Raw genomic sequence first — 21,969 nt, forward strand, 5'->3', positions numbered from 1 at the left:
AAACAGTAAAAACTGAGATTGGGAGTTAGGGAATGTCTTTTGAGGAGCTGACATTTAAGTGTAGACTGCAGGAACAGGAGAAGTTGTCAAAGAATGGGGGGAAAGGTCTTCTAGATAGAGGGAAGGGCGTTGTGGAGGCACAGTGTGTGGGGGGTGAATTAGGACAAGGCGACCCCTGCAGGTGGCTGAAGCCGAGCCTGCCTAGGGCGTGGGAGCACAGCTGAATGAGGTGATCCCGTGCAAAGACCTGAGCCAGGAAGGAGCCTGCTGTTTCGAGGTGCTGAGGAAGACTGCATTAAGTAAGAGACAGCATGACCCCAAATGAGGCCAGAAAGGGAGGTGGTCCAAACCATGCTGTTGGCCATGTTAGGGATTTGAGATTCATCCCGAGTGTGTGGGAATTAAATCCACCGTACTTACCACAGCCCACTAGGCTCTGCATGATTTGACCCCCAGCCCACGAGCTCACTCTCTCTAAGTCTCCTAAGCCCTTATTTTCTGTCCCAGTCCTTTAGCATCTAGAGCTAATTTTTTTAATTGTTTAATAGTTTCCACCTTCATTAAATCACAAGGTTCTTGAAGCTGACATGCATCTTACACATTTTTGTTTTGCACAGTACCTTAACATAGTAGGTCCTCGATTAATGGTTGTTGTTCTCTTTCCGTTGCAATACTTTAGGCTATGATACTATTGAATTGGCACAAGATCCAGAACCCTATCCACCTGTCATAATATTGAGAAGAAAACCTAACGTCTATTAAGCACGTACTGCTTGCCAAGAACTGTGCCAAGCACTTCATGTGCATTATTTCAGTTAATCGTCAAAACCGTCCTATGAAATAGATATTGTTGTTATTGTCCACATTTGACATTGGAGTCACAGCACAAGCTTGTGACCAAGTCAGGAATCCAGGTCTCTGATCCTAAGGCCTGTGCTTTTAACTACTGGGATATACTATTCCATGGGTCATTTATTCCTTTGAAGATGAGATCTACTTGGACCCTGGCTTTGCAGAGGTGACAGTGATGCAGTAAATACCTACAGAATACAATATTAAAAAAGAGCAAGTATGGCTATACTATAAATATCTGCTTCTTTCCTATTGAATTATGCATATTATTTACATAGACCTTTTTAAAAAGTTCTTCTTGTACTCGAAAGAATCAGCAATGGTTAAAGCAAATCCTGATGTCCCTAGAAAGAATAAACACTGACCAATGCCCAGGGACTGAACATAACCAACCGATGAGAGACAGCCCCACTCTCTGGGATGAACTGACAGCAGGCAAGACTGTCTGAGAAGTAACCAACCAACCAAACAAACCAAACCAGCAGAGGAATGGTTATCAGTCAATAAGAGAAAATTACAATCACATCTAAAAAGAGAATACTAATTTTCTGGGAATTTATGAGACATACTGATGCTTCCTTTTCTACTCATGTATATAACTCTTAATCACTGTTTTTGGTGACAATTGTCTCTTGCATCTTTGGCTCACAGGCCCCTTGAACTTGTGATATACTCAGACCAATCCATCCATTCATCCCCAAGTATGCTGAGTACCTCCAAGGTACTGTGCAAGATACAGAAGGAGCCCAACACAGGGCCCTTCTTAGGAAGGAAAGAGTCACAATACCAAAGAGACTTATACGCCACTCTGACAATTACAGAATAAGTGCCACGGTGCTCCTGTGCTGGGCTGCTGGAGTTCCAGAAAGGAGAATAGGGTGAAAGGCGAGCCTGGAGCTGGGCTCTGCAGACGAGGGTGACTAGGGCTGGCAGCGACCTGAGAGCACAGTGACACTGGGCTGCAGGAGAGAAGAAAGGGGAACATGTGAGCTAGAGATTTAAGGCCAGAGCAAAGGCAGAGGCAGGGCTGAGCCAAATGTGAGAGGCAATGTCCTGTCTGCCCCTGGGCCCAGCAGGGGCCCCTGGTCCTGAGGGGGCCAGGCCATGGCAGAAGTCAGCCCAGAATGCCCCAGGCTTCCACCACACCCCTTCTCCCCCTCCAGCCTCACTGCTCTCTCAGGTTGCTGCCAGCCCTAGCCACCCTCAGCTTAGGCCCATGAAGGGTGCTTGCTGAGGCTGACGGCAGTGATGACAGAGCTCAAGTGGTCAGGCTTGGGGCCTAATCAGGGTGGGAGGCGAGAGTGACGGGAGTGCTGCTGGGATTTTAAGGGTGCCAGGGAGGAGGCGGGCAGGCCCCAGCTAGCATGGGATCCTGGCCCATCTGTGATTGCCTGCTCTGTCTATCCATCCATGGCACAGGACGGCGATTGGCTGCACTTAGTTAACCAGGAAGTCAGGAAAACACAATTGAGTTCATTTGAGATAGCACCTCCCACTCATCTATCTCCAAAAGTCACATATAAATATCAATAAGATGACTAGAAGGCCATGCTTTCCATGCCTAGGAGAGGCACACATTTGCATCTACCTAAGAACAAAATATGATAGTATATGCCTAGGAGAGGTCAGAGTTAAATTCCCTGTTTAATTTTCAGAGTTAATTTCTTTCTTGTTTGTTATTCTTACTGTTATTAATACTTCTTTCCTATGCCAAGCGTGGGCCCATGGGTCACAGGTAGAACTCTATGACATGTCACTTTGGATGAACTAACAACCATTTATAGCAGTGTTTTCCAGGGTGTGGTTTGAGATCTGCTGTGTCAGAATCATGGGGTGTGGTAGTGTAGTTTATAAAAATGTGGATTCCTGAGCTCCATCCAGCTCTATTCTCTATTCTTCGGTGCTGAGGTCCAGGAAGCCCCATTTCATCCCCCAGGTGATTTTTATGCACACTAAGAACCACTATCAGAGGCTCAAATTCTAGGAGAAGGTCAATTTACTATGTCACAAAGCCATTAGGTCTCATCAGTATTGACTTTCAATGATAGACAAGGGAACATTTAGCTTAAGGTTTTGACAGCATTAAATGGGACAGAGTGGCTTACACCAAAAACCAGAAAACTCATTCAACAGTGACCTTGTCTAATAATTGGAATGCATCCCTGATCATCACCTAAATACAAATCTGGGAACGACACCAATTGGACATCAGACTGAGGTGGGGGGTGGGGGAGGGGATGGGGGTATGCCTACACAATGAGTGCATTGCGCACCGTTTGGGGAGTGGTAACACTTGAAGGTGCTGACTCGGGAAAGGGGGGGTGGCGAAAAAAATATGAAACTGTTGTTTTTAAAAAAAAATAAAATAAAATAAAATAAAATGTAAGAACAAAAAAAAATAAAATGTCAACATTAAAAAAAAAAAAAAATTGGAATGCAATAGATGAAAGACAATGACCTTGCAGAAAGACTGGTCTATTTAGGCATTGTAGGAAAACTCAAGATGAGTCATACACAAACACTGATGCTGCCTTTCATCCTAAGTCTATCCTAGTCCCAGCCAAAATCCAAGAAGAAAACTGCATAGGGGTTGGGCCAAGGGGGAGGGGCAGCAGTGCCATTTGTTACCTTCTCTCCACTCCCACCCCCCCACCAAGGCCACTCCTCAGAGCAGCTCTCTGTGCTTCTGCCCAGTCTCCTGCCTCTCAGTGGAAGGGAGTGGTAGGAGTCAGAGGGAAAGAGGGAGAATGGGGAGCAGGTGAGAAGGCCAGGGAGGAAAGAATGAATAGGCAAAGAAAGACCTCAGGGAGTTATAACAGGAGACAAAATCCACAGGAGAAGCCACAGGTGCTGGGAAAAAGGAAAGAAAAACATAGGAATAAAGAGGATATGAAAGATGCAACTATAGAACAGAAAGTAGAAGGATGTATAGTATGAGCTGTGGAGCCAGATAGACCCAGGGTCAATACACCTAGAAGACAAGAAACGCTAAAAGTGTCTGCAGCAAACAACAGAACTGCAAAACATGTGTAGAAAACTGAGAGAACTGGAAGGAAGAATAAACAAATCCCTGAGATTGAGAAACAAAGAAAAAACACTTAGCACTGTTATTCAAAATAGTGCCAGAAGTTCTTGCCAGTGCAATACAAAAACATAAGGAAATAAAAAGGCCCAGAGATTGGAAAGGAAGAAATTATTTGCAAATGATAAGATTGTCCACATAGAAAATCCCAAGCAATCTATGAAAAACAAAACAAAAACTTCTTAGAACTAATAAGTGAGTAAAACAGGGTTGTAAGATACAAAATAAACATAAACAAATCAAGTGTCTAATATATTTATATACTAGCAATAAACACATGGACACTAAAATTAAAAATATAATGGTCACTGAGGTAATTTAAATACTTAGGTATAAATCTAACAAAAGTTGTGCAAGACTTATATGCTGAAAACTATGCAATACTAATGAAAGAAACCAAAGAACATTAATTTAAATGGAGAGACATAAAACATTCATGAATTAGAAGAGTCAGTATAGTAAATATATCATTCTCCCCAAGTTAATTCAAGTCCTACCAAAATCCTAGCAAAATTTATTTGCTGTAAACAATATTATTCTAAAGTTTATATGGAAATGCTAAAGTATTTAGTATAGCTATAGTAATTTTGAAAAAGAAGAATAAAATGAGAAGAGGCAGCCTACCTGTTTTCAAGATTTAATATATAGCTAATGTAATCAAGACCATGTGGTATCAGCAGAGGGACAGAGACATAGATCAATGAAACAGAATAGAGGAACCAGAAATAGACACATGAATATACCAACTGATTTTTGACAAGGGTGGGGAAGCAATTCAGTGGATGAAAGACAGTGTTTTCAACAAATGGTGTGGAACAGTTGGACATCTATTGGCCAAAAACAACAACAACAAAAACCCCTCAACCTGTCTCACACTTTACACAAACTCAAAATGGATCACGAACCTAAATGTCAAATGTAAAAATTATAAAACTGTTTATTTAGATTTAGATCACTTGATCTCCCAGGCTAAAGTGCAGTGATCATAGCTCACTGCAATCTTGAACTTCTAGGCTGAAGCAATCCTCCTACCTTAGCCTCCTAAATAGCTGGGGCTACAGGCATATGCCACCATGCCCAGCTAATTTTTTTTTATTATTATTTTATAGAGACAAGGTCTTGCTATATTACCCAGGTTGGTCTCAAACTCCTGGACTCAAGCAACCTTCCTGACTCGGCCTCCCAAAATGCTGGGATTACAGCCATGAACCACTGTGCCTGGGGATAAACTATAAAACTTTTACAAAAAGAAAGAATGAAAGGAAGGAAGGAAGGGAGGGAGAGAGAGAGAGAGAGAAAGAAAGGAAGGGAGGAATAAATAAATAGACAAAGAAAATATCAAAAGGTTACATACTGCATGATTATATAACATCCTTGAAATGACAAAATTATATTAATGGAAGTAGAAAACAGATTAATTAATGGTTGCTCAGGGTTAAAGAGCGGATGGGGACAGGAACCAGAGGGTGTGACTATTCAGGACACCAGAGGGATCCTTGTGGTGATAGAAATGCTCTGCACCTTAACTGTATCAACATCAATATCCAGTGTGTGATATTGTATCAGTTTTGCAAGATGCTGCTATTAGGGGAAACTGTATGAAATGTACAAGGGATGTCTGTGTATTATTGCTTACAACTGCATGTTAATCTACAAGCTATCTTTTTTAAACAGTTTAATGAAAAAAAAGTAGCATTAGTAGTTTATGATTTTTCTGGTAGCTTCTCCATTTCACTTCTGTTTCACAACCCCCTTCAGCCAGATGGCAAGAATTAGATCTCGGTCAATTGAAGGTCTCTCTACTTGCTCATATCTAAGTTTCAGGGAACATATGATGCTAATACTGCGCTTGATGTTATCATCTCTGCCGGTTTCTACCCCGAGCAGTTTTCAGCCATCTGTCCCTCTAAGACACTGCTACATCCTCTTTGCTCTCCTCGTCCCAACACTCTAGTCATTCTTCCTCTAAATGTGCTGCAAAAAAAAACTCTCAGGTCTATTGGCAGATATGCCCCAGGGGCATCCCTACTCCACAGGCCCAAGGATGGGGAGACTTGAGGGCTATGCTTGGACATTGGGGCCAGAGGCTTCCTTTATGCTCAGGTCCTCTTGTGTCCTCACTCCATCCCTGGTCCGTTTGCAGCTGGTGAAGGGTTCAGGGCCCCTTGTTAGGTATCCACGCTTCCTTTCTGATTCTCCTTTCTACTGATCCAAATTTTATCTGCTCTGAGGGCAGGAAATGGTATGGGACAGTAGATTTATTCTTCCAAATCTTTAATCTTTTGTCTGTTCCTCAGATTTTATCTCCTTGGTTCTCAGCATTCTCCTGAATTTTCCCTCTCCTGAGGGAACAAACAAGCATAGGATCTCTTTGCTGCTGCTTGAATGGGTCGCAGGGTAGCAGGAAGTATGGAGGAAAACCCTCCTGTCAATGAAGCAGCCTTGTACTAAGCTGTGGTATTTCCTACCATCTTTTGTCCTTGGCCTACTCATCCTTCTATTTGTCCCTTCAGCTTGTGGCCCAGATCCTGGAACATAAAGACATAGGCTTTGTGATGGTGGATTCCAAGAAAGAAGCCAGGCTTGCCAAGAAACTGGGTAAGTGTGATTTTTGAGATACTCTATATTAGGAAGAAACAGTGTATCTTGCAAAAAAAAAAAAAAAAGTTGCACTTATTCTTGTAAGATAACTGGGCTATTTTAAAATAAAATGGTCTGGCATACGTTAGTCTTGGGTTCAAGAAGAGTTTCACAAAAGTAAAGATAGGCCTGTGGTTTAAGATGAAGTGGTTTCATATTAATCATGTAATATATCTTTGTAACAGTGCAGTGAAGAGGGTTTCTTCCTGGAGAAACTGACACTAAAGGTTCAAGCCTTTATTTTCAGCTCCTAAAACAGACTAAAAGGCCAGCTTCTCTTATCTCACCACTGTGGTGATCTCTCTGAGAGAGTTAATATCTCTTCTTCCATCATTTATTATTTCCTTGCTTCTTGGCTGAAATAGCCAACAAAAGATAGCGTTCATAGTGGTGACTCAAGGGTCTCAGTAGTTTCTAACTTTAAGACTAAACCCCAGCTGGGCACTATCACCGAGGATGAGAGGGAGGATTTAGGTGAGGTAACGGTTAAGTGACCACACAATGGAAGTTGTAATCTCTCGTGTCAATATGTCATGTTTAAGGGCAAGTGCACTTTAAGAGTCTTACCTTTGTAATCCCAAGGAGAGAGAATCTAGGTAGCTCCTTTGGTTTTCAAACACCACACACATGTACTGCCATTTGGCTTTTTCTGCATGACCAGTGAAGAATGGCTGTTAAAAAAAAATAGCAGGAGGTGATAAAACAGGACCTTTGAAGAAAGGTTAATTGGATTTGGAGTAGTAAGCACAGAATAAAAAAGATTAGTGGTGGTTCAATAAATACCTTCAGGTACATAAGAGTTCATTATCCTAGAAAATTACAAACAACCGTTTTCTATTTTATTTTCAAGAAGACCAGATTTTTTTAAAAAAAAATTTAAATTATAAGAGACTGTTTATGTTAGACACAAAGAAGAACTCATGACTATAAAATGATAATGAATTATTAAGAATGTCTGGGATATCTCTTTCTCTGGAGACACATTAAGAAATATTTTTCCCCATGAGCATGGGAGCAAAATATGTTCAACTCTTCCCCTGGAGTCCAAAACGATTTAATGAGTCCTGCCTTCTCCCCCAGCAGCCTACTGCCTCCTAGCCTTCTCCCTTCCCATCATTTTAATGAGAAGTTGAATTTGGGAGAATTTGCAGTAAATGTAGTTAGAGGAAAATGCTAGTGTCCCACCGATCTAAAACTTCAGGGAAGACCAGCTGGGAAGGATTCATAAAGACTGAGCAGCAAAGGACACGACAGGGCTTGGTCCGTCTAAACAAACTTTTGTACAATCTCAGCTGGGAGGAATTGGGGCAGGTTCCATCTGGCTATTTGATCGTGGGGTTTTACAGGACATTGGTTGTACTTCGTGAACCTGCTCCTTCAGCTTCATCACCGCTCCCATTTACCTTATCAGGTTGTGCCTGAACCAGTGCACTAGCCTTCTAACTGGTTTCACTCAAGGCAAAATCCAACAGGAGACTGACTGATGTTCCCTGTGGTACCTTTTAAAATCAGCCATGCTGGGCTCCAGGACTACCTGGCCTGTTGCTCCTTTTGATTTACAAACGGCTCTCCCCATTGTGCCAAGGGCTCCTCAGACATGACTTGGGATACCGTAGGCAGCATCCAAACTTCCTGCCCCTAGAGGTTCTGCAGAAGAGTTCATTTGGAGAAAACATTGTCCAGCTAATAGAGAGTTTGAAAACAATTAATCTATGGAATCAAGTAAGCCGTGCAGTTGGACTAAATGCCAGCTTTAGCTATTCAGCATTCCTGGGTGGAGGGGAATGCAGTTTTCCAGCAAGCATTTGTGAAAGAACACAGCAGTATACCAAGGGCGCTGGAAAGCAGGAAAGGAGAAGATGCAGAACCTGCCCTTGCAGCTTCTGTCAGCTAACTGGGTAGGGAAGACGTGTGAGATCCAGCTAGAACAGGAGAGCAAGCTGCTGGTTCTGCCACATACACCTACAAGGTGCCCACGTCGCCAGGCTCTGTGAGAGGCACTGGGATACAAAGAAGACAATGATCCTGCCCTCAGAGGACGCACTGTGATAGTGAGGACCTGTAAATGGGGCTCAGGAAAGATCAATAACACACGAGCCCAGTGAGATTGGAGTGAGCTTCTTAGGAAAAATGAATCCTAAGCTGAGGCCTGGAGGAGCTAACCAAGATGGAGGTGGCTCCAGGTTTGGGGAACATAAGTGTAGAGAATCATTCTGTGTGACTTTTTCCTTTATACACGCTATTATCACATGTTATAACATGACAGAGGGAGTTGCATAAGGGACTAGGGAGCACTCACAGGAGTGCAGGTCTACCCAAGGGAGAATGAAAGAGACAGAGCTGGCACTAGGTTGTGGAAGGACTCGAATGCCAGGCTAACGAGTCAGGTGGACAGTGGCCATTAAAAATTTTTGATAAGGAGAATGACATGGGTCAGCGGTATTTTTGGAAAACTAAAGTAGTGGTGAGGTGGAGAACAGATTTTTCTTTTAAATTAAAACCCTGTTGGAATTGTTAGTCCTTGACTAATTCAAATGAAATGTCCACTTTGGGAGCCCTTCAGAAGTGCTGTCTTGGGGAAACTGGTGCTTGGGTTAGTGCTAGTTCCCCTGATCGGGACCCCACCGTCACCCAGGGACCCTGACCCAGACCTGAGCCGATGCAGTGACTCTGCCTACATCAGGATAACCTTGTCCTTGGGCCTCTTTGTTTCTTCCAGGTTTTAATGAAGAAGGAAGCCTGTACATTCTTAAGGGTGATCGCACAATTGAGTTTGATGGCGAGTTTGCAGCTGATGTTTTAGTGGAGTTTCTTTTGGATGTAAGTTTTTATGCACAATGACCCTGCATGGAGCTGTCTGGGCTCAAACAGAGGGGGAGGTAAAACCCCAAAGTGAGAACAGGGAAGCTGGAGAACCTGACCTGGTCCAAGACAGGTTTCTCAGGCTCCACAAGAAACTAAGGAGCACCTGCATCATTGCGCTACCTACTTCTCCTGGGAAACTGGCTCGTAAGTCACCCTAGAAACTGTTGATTAGTGGCCAGAGGGTCAAAAATCAGGACCATGTAGTGGTAACATGTCAATTCTCTTACCATTTATACACCAACATCCACTGACATTCCCTCGGCTTTGCTCCAGAGCTGACAAAGAAGAGCTGGACAATGTGAGAAAGGGGTGGATGACCGGTCACCTGAAGAGAGAGGAAGACAGGAATACCAATCAGCCATGTCACCTCAGAGCAACAGAAAGAAGGGGCAGCACTAAAGAGCCCCCCAATATTACACTTACTGTCAGCATGAAGGTACCACATTCTCAGATCCACATGCATGGAGGAACAAATTCTGTAAAAATATTTCATCCATAGATGAACTCAAACTTTCAGTAACAGCTGTGAAGTTCAATGCTTTTAACACATGTTCTTGCACAGATAAAATACCTACTATAGAATCAATACTGATAATTCCTCATCTACCACTTGGTACCCAGTGGTCTATTACTCTTTCTCTACAGCCTCAAAAACCAGAGAGAAGGTTAGAAGTGAGTTGAAGGCCACCTCCTACCAAATAAAGTGCCCATTGACCCAACTTGGCCATCCCATTGACCCCTACCGCAAGCCCTAAGAAAGTTGAGAAGGGCAACAGAACAACTCTGGGCCAACATGGCGCTGCCCCAACTTTATCGTCTAGGGAGAGGCTTTTGGAAATGGGACTCTAACTGCTTTAAATAATAAATACTGTGATTGAGCCACATAAATAGAAGACCAGAGTTAGAGCAGATTTTAGACTTGATCAAATCAGGGCTCTAGCTTCATTTTTCTTTGTAAATCACAGGTAATTCCGCTTTCAGTCTGTTGCCTGTGTCCTCAAGCTGATTATTCTCAAGCCAGTTATAAGATGGCCAGCAGGAGGAACTGATACATCACTTTTCTGAATTCATTTCTGATAATAGAAAAAAACAGATCTTGCTTCCCGTCACTCTCATGAGAGGAAAGAACTTTCCCAAAGCCTTCAGCAAATCTATCCTCATTGGGTCAGTCACTTGCCCATTCCTGAAGCAATAACTGGAAGAGAAGTTATGGAATCAACCTAAGTGTCCATCAACAGATGGCTGGATAAAGAAAACGTGTTATATATGCACAATGGAATACTATTCAGTCATAAAAAAGAAAAAAAATTGTCATTTGCAACCGTACAGATGTAATTGGAGAACATTATGCTAAGTGAAATAAGCCAGGCACAGAAAGACTAATACCACATGTTCTCACTTTTATGTAGAATCTAAAACAATCGAACTCATAGAAGCAGAGAGTAGAATGGTGGTTACCAGAGGCTGAGGGAGGTGGGGGAATTGGGAGATGATCGTCAAAGGGTACAAAGCCTCAATGAGACAGGAGGAATAAGGGTTTTTTGAGATATATTACACAGCATGATGAATATAGTAAACATAATATTAATGTATTATACATTTCAAAATCACTAAGAGTAAATTTCAAATGTTTTCATCACAAAGAATCATGAGTATTTGAGGTGATGAATATTTCAATTAGCTTGATTTAATTATTTTGCATTCTAGTCATAAGTCATAACATCATTTTGTACCCCATAAATATATACTACTATAATTTGTTAATTTAAAAATAAAAAAAAAATTAGAAACTGGAAAGAGGAATAGAATTATCCCTAAAAAATTATCCCCAAACCAATCATTCCACCCCTTGAGTCAAGATCAATTCCTCAAAAGGTGCTGCTTCTGTGCTCACTGGGGTGGAGGCGGGTTGAGGTGCCAACCACAAAGCCCACCACAACTTCTTCCCCAGTGGAGAAAGAGTTCTCTAATTTGAACATATTTGCGTGTGTGTGTGTGTGTGTGTGTGTGTGTCATTTCAGCTAATTGAAGACCCAGTGGAGATACTTAACACCAAACTGGAAGTCCAAGCCTTTGAACGCATTGAGGACCAGATCAAACTCATCGGCTTTTTCAAGAGTGAGGACTCAGAATGTAAGTGGTCTTGTCATGCCCAGCCTGTCAGTCTAAAGCCTACGTTCCCAACAAGATATGTTAGAACATCCCAAAAGCGAAGGGATCTTTGGCATCTCTTTTGCTGGGTAGAATAGAGGTTAGAATCCTTCCCGTACCTAGCGCAGTGGAAAACATTTGCAAAACTTACGCAGGACAGGCAGGGGAGCTGCAAGAACATTAAGGTTGGACCGTGTTCTCTGTCCTCGAAGGTGAGTGAGTGTTTTACAGAAGAGAGGAAAGCACTTCCTTCCCTTTTCCCACCTGCCCACCTCCCAGTCGAATTCTCCCCCATAAGGGGACTAACAGTGAACTGTTTCCCTGACATTGGCAGTTTTCATGGTCACCAGCTGGAGCACTTCTCAGGCAATTGGAAAGCATGAGAGGAAAATCTGGGTAGGAATAGACTAAGCAGCTGCTACAGAATGTGGAAAATTGCTGGCCAAGCCTGCAGCTGACCACCGAGGCTGCCTGCCATAGTGCAGCCCCACCCTTGGGCATGCTCCCTTTGAAAGCTTTGTGGGCAGGTTTTCGGTGGGCACATGGACCTAGGGTGGCATCACCACAGCCTGTGCAGGCATGAGAGGGTGGTGGGTGGGAGTCAGGAAGAACAGGGAGAAGGGACCAGGAAGGTAACTACGTGAGTACTGTACCTTAAAAAAACACTGCTTTGGCAGCATGGGCCCAGTGAGTTAAGCCTTTTTCTGGTGTCTCAGCCTTGGAGAGAGGGGGCGGGCGTGACTATGAAAGAGAATCTGGCAGCCTTCCTACAAGTAGGAGCTGTAAACGTGAGCTGCTTATGACTGTTTCTGGAAGCCACAAAATATTTTGAAATTATTTGCAAACCATTTCTTTACCCAATCTGTCCACTAGTATCCTTAGTCATTTCGCCAGCCACGACCCACCTGTTTTCTCTCTCCTGTGCCCCAATTTAACCCTTTTCTCACTCATTTGCTTCAAATGGATGTGTTGGGGGAGGTGTCTAGCCGGGGGAGGTTTTGCCCCGGTTCTTCTTTAGGTGACTTTATTTCAATTCGCACACTTCCATATCCGTGCTGACTACCTGGGCTGCTTCTCCTGCCCCTTCTACTTTCTCCCCTTTATTTTATTTCCTTCCGTTTCCCCTTTTTCTTCTCAGTCCTTCCCTCTCAATTTGTCTCCATCCTATGTTTCTCTCTCCTCCTTCATAAAGCTCAGGATGGCAGATGGAGAGAGGCAAGGCCATGGTTAGGATAAAGAACACACCTTCCAGTTCCTTTCTTCCCCTACCCTAAACTAGTAATCATAACAACGCCACTTAATTAACACACTTCATATGCTAGGAGCTTATGTGGGTATCTTAATTTCATTCTCACAACAAGCCTGTGAGGTGGTTACCATTGTTATCTGCATTTTAGTAATGATGAAAGGGTGGAACAGAAAGTTTCAACTAACTCCCCCGTTATCACACATGGTGATAAGTGGTGGAGCCAAGACTGAAATCCCAGGAATCTGACTTTAGAGTTTATACACTTAACTACTGGGCTGTATTTTTAAGACTTCGCAAACTGAGGGCATCGCACACATAAAATATGATGATGCTTCAATGGCATAAAGTGTGGGTTAAGTGGAAGAGATTTGGGCTTAATGAACAGAAATTTTTTTTTTTTACCTACTATGTTATGTAAAAATAAGAAAAAACAAAATAATAGGAAATATATCACATGCTGCATTGTAAAAAATTTCCAAATAAAATATTCTAAAATTTTGAATAAGCATTTTGTGCTTGCTTCCAAGAATGTGGCTTTTTGATATTGGTTTTATGCTTGAAAAAACAACATGCAATTCCTGATCAAGATTTTAAATGATGATCTCTTCAAATTCTTGATAGTCACCATTGACAAGAGACATCACTTGTACATGTGGATGGGAGGACAATATTCATTGCTTTTTCTTTGACTAATGAACATTCTTTTCTTGTCATTGGACAATAATTCATATAATTCAATCTCTAAAGTGTCCTTCAAGGGTATGCACATTCTTTCAATCAGATAGCTATTACTTTTCTTTCCATTGATAAATGTAATGTTCGTATTCCTTATGATAATTTGGATGGATTTGAAAGGATTGCAAATCTAATTCAACTTTTTCATATTTTATATTTCAAAATAATAATAAAGCTTTTCCTAGGAATGTATACGTATTACTTTACTGGTCTTAATAATTATTCTTAAAATTTAAATAATAAAATTGCTAGTGAATCATTTTAACCTCCTTTTTAAGGTTGAATTTTTGCTTTTAAATTAATAAACTTTGTCAGTATATTATATATTACACGTGGCCCTTGCAATTTTCAATTAAATACAGTCAGGTAGGTTCTCAGCAAGGTCCCTCAGTTTTTGAAACCCATAATTATCCCTCAAAATTTTTCAAAGTGAGTGTAATTCACAATTTACCTTTCACTCTACTTCTTAGCTGATAAGCTTTTCATAATACTCTCCTTAAACAGGTAACCTACGTTAGTTTACATGTTATTAGTCACCTTTTCTTTACAACCTTTTATGTGGAATTCAGATCCACAGGCAAACCTTTATATGACAGAGCTTTTCTGTAAATAAATATTACTTGAATCTCAGGATTTTCAGAAAGTGTGAAGTCTTTATACCTTCTTGTCATTGTAGCTGCACCCTCAGTACATGAACTTGGGCAGTGTTTTCAAAATGTTTTCACATGTTCACCTACTTCTTTGTATGTTTTATCCCCAAGAAATTGGTTTGGCTCTTCTTTGTAAGACACATGGTGTTATTCCGAGCATTTCTCTCCCGAGTTTCTAGCTGGTGCTGTCAACCACACCCCGTGACTGAAGTCTGGTATACTTATATCCAGCAGGGAAAACCCTGAGAGATGCTTAGATAAATCTTTAGGAAGGTGGAGGGGGCTGAATGTTCAGCAGCCTATTCCAGAACGGAAAAGAGTCTTCAAGGAAACTGGGGAGTCAGACTGGAAGGAACCAGGAAGAAGCCAGTCAGCATCCAAATAGGACATGGGGGCAGGAAAAATCTAGAGATTACACGAGATCAGACCGATCAGAAGACGAGATGCAGTATCCTGGAAGACAACTGCTATTTGAGTGAGGCTACAGGTTTAACCTCATTTTGAGTAACCAACCTCGGGGGTCATCTTGCCCCACCCTTCATCTTAAGTGACGTAGACCAGCTCTCCAAGAGAAGAAAGGAGCTCCTGACACAGGCCAAAGCCGTTCCTTCCGTCAGGGCAGGAGTTCCCAGAGGGGAGGAGAAATTTATCAGGAACAGGGAGATTGAGGAAAGGGAGACAGGGGATTCTGATGGAGCCCACTGCAGCTTTAGACACAGATGGCTTAGGTATTGCTTTAGCCTTTCTACTTCCTCACCCTCTGTCTATTCATTCTTCAAATGCTCCCAACCATCTTCTCCCCCCCCTTATCCAATCCTCTATCCCAGCTATCAGGCTACAAGACATCTTTATGTGGATGAGTTAGTACAAATGTGTATCAGTATATACAGTGTTCTTGTAAATGTTCAACTCCTCTCTTCTCTGAACGTGTTGCACTCACCTCTATTATAACTACTATTGCATTGCCCTGTGATTGTTTAAGGGTCCATAGCTCTTGCTAGGCTGAGAGCCTTTTGAGATCAGTGTCTTTTTCTTACTTATCTTGGTATCCCCTGAGCCAGCATTATTCTAAAAAAAGTATTTTTTATAAAATCTTAGAAAATTCTGCACGGTCCCAGAATTCTAGCAAAAGCTTATACTTCTTATTGTTAAGGGATGTGAAATTCCATAAAATGGAAAAAAGTTAACCTTGTTAAGAATAAATCATAGGCTCGTTGATTCTCAGAGTTACGGAGTTTATTCAGAACAACCACCACCCCCACGATTACCACCGTCTCACGTCGAAGACTTGACTATGAGTAACTTCACCAAGTAACTGCCTGGGTGTACCAAGGCACAGCATTTCCACACTCACGTGGTCTCTTGCCTACCTTGACCAATTTGGACTCAAGTTTGGGACCAGAGTCAAGCATAGGCTTGATCAAATTTAGATAATCCTCTCAAGGCAGCAGAATTAAAAAAAAGAAAAAAAACACACTTAAAAAAAAAAAAAGAAAAGAAAACTAGGATTCACCAAGAGGGGAGCTCTTGCCAAAAAGTGTAAAATGCTGCTGTGATGTCATTTTTGATTGAGGTCACTTTACACATTAAGGTGAATTTCCTTCTCATTTAGGGCTCATTTATATGGCAAACTGTACTTTCTCTAGAGGGAATGATTATAACTAGCAGTGAGTTTGAGTGGAAGGACTTTTTTCTTTTGGTTTGGAGTTTTACATGTCTTTTTCTCTCCTTTGTCCTTTCTCAGTTCCCTGTTTTCCATCTATGAACTTCATAAAAGTGTAGTGAAGAGGTCTCCTGGGCAATTCAATGCCAGTCAACTCAAACTCCTTGGGGGAAACCATGGGTTTAAGTAGTACTAAATAATTATCTACTTGAATATCTACTAAATAATTATCCAGTCAGGATTAATTGGCTTTCCACTATCTCTGGATCATTTAAAAGACAAGATACTGCAGTGTGCATCTTGAAAATATCTTGCCCTTTCATCTCTTTCCTCTTAGATTACAAGGCTTTTGAAGAAGCATCTGAACACTTCCAGCCTTACATCAAATTTTTTGCCACCTTTGACAAAGGGGTAAGTACCTGTGAAACCCCCACTTGAACAGTTTCGTAGGCATGAAGGATTAAAATTTGAACTTCTCACCACTCTTTCTTTTCCTGTAGCAACATGAACCATTTTTTCCCGTTCTCCAGAAGTGTTAAGAACATGGCAGTAGATCACTATTGAATGAGAGATGAGTACAAAGAGGATTAAGTCACAGGACATAAGGCTATTTCTAAAAACATCCAGTGAAAAGTGAGGGCACACCCTTATCTTCTCATACAGTGAAAACGGAAAATGTGTGAGCCCAGAGTGTGCCTGGCCACTGAGCCATTGCTTCCTTTGCCCTTAGGAAGCACCCTCTCCCTTCCTGGGGTTCACACTTCCCCTCCTCCTGGGCTGGGGTGGGTGTTGAAATGCGGAGGGGCATTGACCATCCGAAGCCCTGGTGCTTTAGAAAGCTACCTACATCTTCTGGAGATATTGTGGATATACTTTTCTACAATACAAATGCTTTCTATTTTCTGGGTGTGGAAAGTGATTTTACAAGCCAAAGAACAGCAGAGATAGACCTTGCATCGGTGGGTAATTTATCTGGGTTCTACTGCAGAGTACTGTATCCTGGCTCCCGTTACTACTGAAGTGGCTACTATTTATTGAGTGTTTTCTATGTGATGGAAACAATTTGATATGTTGCACTTATCTTATCTCTAATTCTTTAAATACCTTTGAAAGGTAAGAACTCCTATTTCCCAGAAAAGAAAACAGATTTAGAAAGGTTAAGTAATACCCAAGGTCTTCAGCAAATGAATAGTAGCACTGAGATCCCAATTTAGGACAATGTGTGCCCCAAACCTGCTTCCTTTCTTCTATACCATAGCACTAAATAAAAGACTGTATACCTTGAGATTCAGGGTACACCCTCCCCCGACATGCACGCATGCATAACACATACATATGACACTCACACCCATCCCACCTCCCCACACACACATAACACACACACCCCTCAATAGAAACCCCTAAATCACCATATTTTCTGGAACAAATAAATCTAGGACAAACTAAGTTCTTGATTGAATTCAAGTAAAAGTTAATCGGAGAGTGGCTTATGGAGGAGTAGATGGCTGGTGGACAGTGCTCCTGGGCCTTTACATTATGGTGAGTTAAGTATTCCGTGGAAAACAAGAGGAAGCACATGGGGGTGGTGGCAGGAAAAAGGCATGAGGAAAAGAGATCCCATTCTGTTCATGTATATATTGAACCATTTCTATGGATATGGCCCTATCTTCAAGCTTATAATCCAGAAGAGAGGTTTATAAACTAAGTAATACAATCTAAACTTGAAGAAAGTTTACCCTAATTGGTTGGATTAGAGTTGGGAGAGATCTTGAGCAAGACTATGAAAAAGAATAATAACTGTCATTTATTAAGTACTTATTATGTGGCAGAGTCTGTGCTAAGAGGTTTTTGGAGGTTTTCTCATGTCATCTCCTCAACACCCCTGCAAGGGAGGAATCAGTATTCTCATTCCACAGAGCAGGCAGCTGAGGTAGCCAGAGATTAAGTGATTGGCTCAGGGTCACGTAGTTAACAAATCGTGAAGCTTGCTATAATCTCAGGTCAGCCTGACTTCTAAGTTAGTGCTTTGTCCTACTATACTCAGAGAAAGAAGCAATATTTGTAAAATGCTTAGCTTGTGTCTGGCACACAGTAAGCATTCAATACATGTTAGCTAGCTGTGAGTACTATTGTGGTAAGATGGTAGTCCTCTAGGCTCAGGAGGACGGGAGGTTGGGATAGCATGTTAGTAGAGAAGAGGAGGTACAGGGAAGCCTAAGCTGCATCCATTACTGACGTTTAGTTCTGATGGGCCAGGAATAGCTAAGGTGGCCCCTGGGTAAGGACCCACCGGAAAGGAAGAGAGGCAGCAGACACGCCTGGCCAAGCAGCACAGCCTTAGTTCTTAGAGGAGTGGTTCCACTCTGAGTTCAGGGCAGCGTCTGTTTTCAGAAGTGCCTCCCAGTCCAACTACATGGCTTCACGTCTGTGGTCCGTGAAGAGGTGAGGTCAGGCTATAACTAAAAACTCAGAAAGCTGCTTTACTGAAAACTCTGTAAGACACTGAGTCATAAGTACCACCATTCGTATAGCCTGTGGAGTTTCATAACATTTAAAAAAAGACACATGTGAGGAGAGCTATTGCACTGAGAGGACTCTGATGCCATTTGGGACTTAAGAGCTTGCACCCCTCAGTTGGAGCAGCGGAGGGGGCAGGGGGCTGGTGGGGTCCCGAAGGCATGGCTGTACCCAGTGGTGTCCAGCAGGGGCTGCCAGAACAGGGGGAGGGGGGAAAGTAACAAATGACAGGAGGTGGCTGAAAAGATGTTTGTACACCACACACTCAGGAATCTCAGAGGGACCTGGAGGTATTTTGTAGAGGTTTAAAACTAGGAAAGGAAAGGGACAAGAAAGCACTAACACAATCACAGAGACGAAAAAACAAAAGTTGATGTGACAAGAGGATCTGACCATTAATTAGATGAATTAGAGAAAGAAAAGATCCCAAAGCAATTTAGGATAGCAAGTTTTGACTTCAAGACAGCAAAAATTGTGAAGCTACTGAAAACATTGGAAATGTAGGAAGAAGAATCTATCGAGCAACATAGATGGGGTTATAAGTCCTATTTTCTGTAAGTTGGGAAAACATTCAACTGGAGGTGTCTTTCATTAATTCATTCATTGACTCAGCAAGTGTTTATTGAGTGTCTTTATGTGTCAGGTAGTCTTCTCAGTGGCCAGGGACACAACATTGAGCAAAACAGATTCCTCCTCTTGTAGAATTTAGGGTTCAGTGTGGGGAAGAGGAGATGAAAAGACAGAAAGTAAATAAGTAAACAAACCAATAAATATATCACATGAGTGGGAGAACCATAATGAGAGTGAGATGTCAAGGCTGCTGATATAGATTTGTGAGTCAGTGGTTCCCAACAACTGTCGATATTGGTATACCTCAAAGAGCCTTTAAAACCATTAATCTGTTGGCCCCACCCCTGGAAACTTGGATTTTTTTTTTAGGGTTGTGACAAGGCCCAAAAATATGCATCCTCTAAATGTCCCAGGGAATTTTACAGGGCACACAGGTTTGGGGCCAGTGCTGATCTGCTGATCCCGATCCTAAATCAAGCCACACAAAGGCCCAACCTCTCCGAGGAAGCAGTTGGAGGAAGAAAGTGTCAGAGAGCCAAGCTGATGTCCACTCTGCTGCACCTTGCAGCCTGAGAAGTGTCAGTTCTTACTGTCCCATGTCTCCTCCCACTGGCCTGGTCCTTTCTCTCTGCGTGACCAGTGAGATGAAAAACCACTTTCCCTTTTGAATCACATTAGGGCCAAAGGGAGCTGTGACTATCCGAACAAAGTCAGTAGAGAAGATAGATACTGAGGAGGCCTAAATTCACTTTGAGTTGTCTTCATTGACAGTGACTGAAATGTCTTGCTAACGTGTAGAAAAATTATCTGTATCAAAATTTATATACATGCAAATGTCATAAAAATGGCATTGTACTTTGTAGTTATCTTGTCTTTGTCAAAATCTACTCCAACTAGTTAAAAAAAGAAAAGCATGAAAAAACTCATTTTTATGGACCTATTCAGCTCTTACTAGTAGAATCTATTCTCGCGTGATTGCAATGCCCACGAACCAGCTCTGCTCCCAGCACAGGGCCTTGGGTACAGCAGGCCCCGCCAAATACTTGTTCAATAAATTAATGAATAAATGGTTCAATCGGTCAGAGCTCCTTCAGTCCTTACCATCCAAGATGCAATTACAAGAATAAAAGAAAGGAGTCCTCTGAGATATAAGAAGTGGGGCACTCCATGATGGTGGTGGGAGAACAGTGAAGACACCTCTGGAAAATTCTACTCAGGGTTCCCAAGACTTAAACTTAAGGACAAGAAAATCCAATTTCACATTCATAGATCTAACATTGTGGACCCAGACCCTGCATTCGGGAAGCAGAGACTGCCGCCCCCACACGCACGCACAGACACACGCCCACGTGCCCACGCTGCCTGCCGTGGCCGTGGTTCTGAGCGGCCCCGTCAGGAGGCTTAATCACAGCAGACTCTGGTGGGGGATGAATTGATGAGAACACGTTACAAGAGGAGCAAGGGAATATCTCACGAAAACATGTGCAGTGCCAGTGCAATATTTACAGACATGTATATTTACACTGTCAAGGAGAAGGTAATTTTCAAATGAAAAGGAAGTTGGAATACAGGCAAGTTGGAGGTTTAGAATACTCCATGGCCTGGGTTTGAATTCTGGGTCTACTCCCTCCAGGTGCATGCTCTTGACAGATCGCTTATCCAAATTGTGCCTCAGGTTCCTCGTTTGTAAAATGAGTATAATAATATTCTTACCTCATACAATCAAAGTGAGGATTAAATATATTAATAAACCTAAAACACTTAGAAATACTGCCTGGCACATAATGAATACCCTGTATGTTTGCTGTTATTACTGTTTCTGTTCATCTGATCACTTCCCAGCTCATAGAAGCACAGTTTTCTGGTTCCTAGAATACATAGTAAGTGAACTCAAAAACCCAGACCCCATTGTTGTTCTCAAGCCCACTCAGAGGCTGAGCTTTGCAAAGAACTGTGTGTAAACTCAGATACTGGTTGTACGTTCACTGCCCCTCCCCGGCTCCCTGCCTCACGACCCCGTCATCCATCCCACCCCATATCCCAGAGAAGAGGGGAAAAGCAAGAAAAAACTTCACATCTCCCCCTCTTAAAATCAAAATGACAATAAAATCCCCTTCGACCGACTGTAGCTCTTAACGTGGCCTGTTTTCTTTATCTCTAAGCAGGATGATAGCATTTCTTCCCCTTAAGAATTATAAGAACTGTCTTTTGGAATATAGTGACCTGGAATTGACAGCAATTGCTGACAAAAACCATATGAATATCAGCGCTTCCTCAGAATGCACCGCCTTGTGTAAGAGTTTATGTATACCCGGTTCCTCCCCCTCCCCAGATGGTCACAGCTGCCCGGGGTCACTGTGCCCACAGAGCGTCAGCTCTTAGGCAACTGCCCGTCAGTGTCAAGGGAACCACTGTTCACCCTTGTGCTTTCTTGGATCACAGCTCGGAACGAGAAAAGAATGGCATTTGGTTTTCTATAGAGCCTTGCACATTCCAGGCCTCTCAAATCATTTCACAAAGAGAGGTCCTGAGTTCAGCGGCTGTGCCGGCCAACACAGCAACCGTTCTGCCTTGACAACATACTGACCATGTGGCCACTTGAATCGAGAGAGAAAACGTCTTCCAGGCTGTGGGCTGGCACCCTGAGCTTTTTATTTAATATCTGTTATGGGATGAGCAACTCATCCTGGCTTGCTGGGGTCCATCCAGGTTTAGCACTGAAAGTCCTGCATCCTGGGAAACCCCTCTGCCCTGAGCAAAGCAGGACGGTTGGTCGCCTTATGACTGCTTCCTAGAGCCTGACAAACCGTCAAGCAAGCCTGGCACTAAGAGATTTAACCGTAGGGCCAGCCCCTCAACCCAAACAGCAATTAGAGCTTGTGAGCTGATCAAGGACAGATGAATGAGTTGGCTTCTGATTCTGAGTACCTAATGTTTTCAGAATTTCCATCAATCGCCTGTTCTATCAAAATTGGTTCAATGAAATCCACACAGC

General features: G+C 42.5%; 1 protein-coding gene across 1 annotated transcript in view; it reads left to right on the plus strand.

Moving 5' to 3' along the window:
- CASQ2 (calsequestrin 2) overlaps nucleotides 1-21,969 on the plus strand; it is a 62,720-nt gene that overhangs the window by 16,904 nt on the left and 23,847 nt on the right. The window contains exons 2-5 of the mRNA XM_069478927.1: nucleotides 6,448-6,532; nucleotides 9,294-9,394; nucleotides 11,461-11,572; nucleotides 16,225-16,298. Of these exons, the coding sequence (XP_069335028.1) occupies nucleotides 6,448-6,532; nucleotides 9,294-9,394; nucleotides 11,461-11,572; nucleotides 16,225-16,298 (372 nt within the window). The remainder of the gene's footprint in view (nucleotides 1-6,447; nucleotides 6,533-9,293; nucleotides 9,395-11,460; nucleotides 11,573-16,224; nucleotides 16,299-21,969) is intronic.

The sequence above is a fragment of the Eulemur rufifrons genome, chromosome 8 (assembly GCF_041146395.1).
Source record: "Eulemur rufifrons isolate Redbay chromosome 8, OSU_ERuf_1, whole genome shotgun sequence".
NCBI lineage: Eukaryota > Metazoa > Chordata > Mammalia > Primates > Lemuridae > Eulemur > Eulemur rufifrons.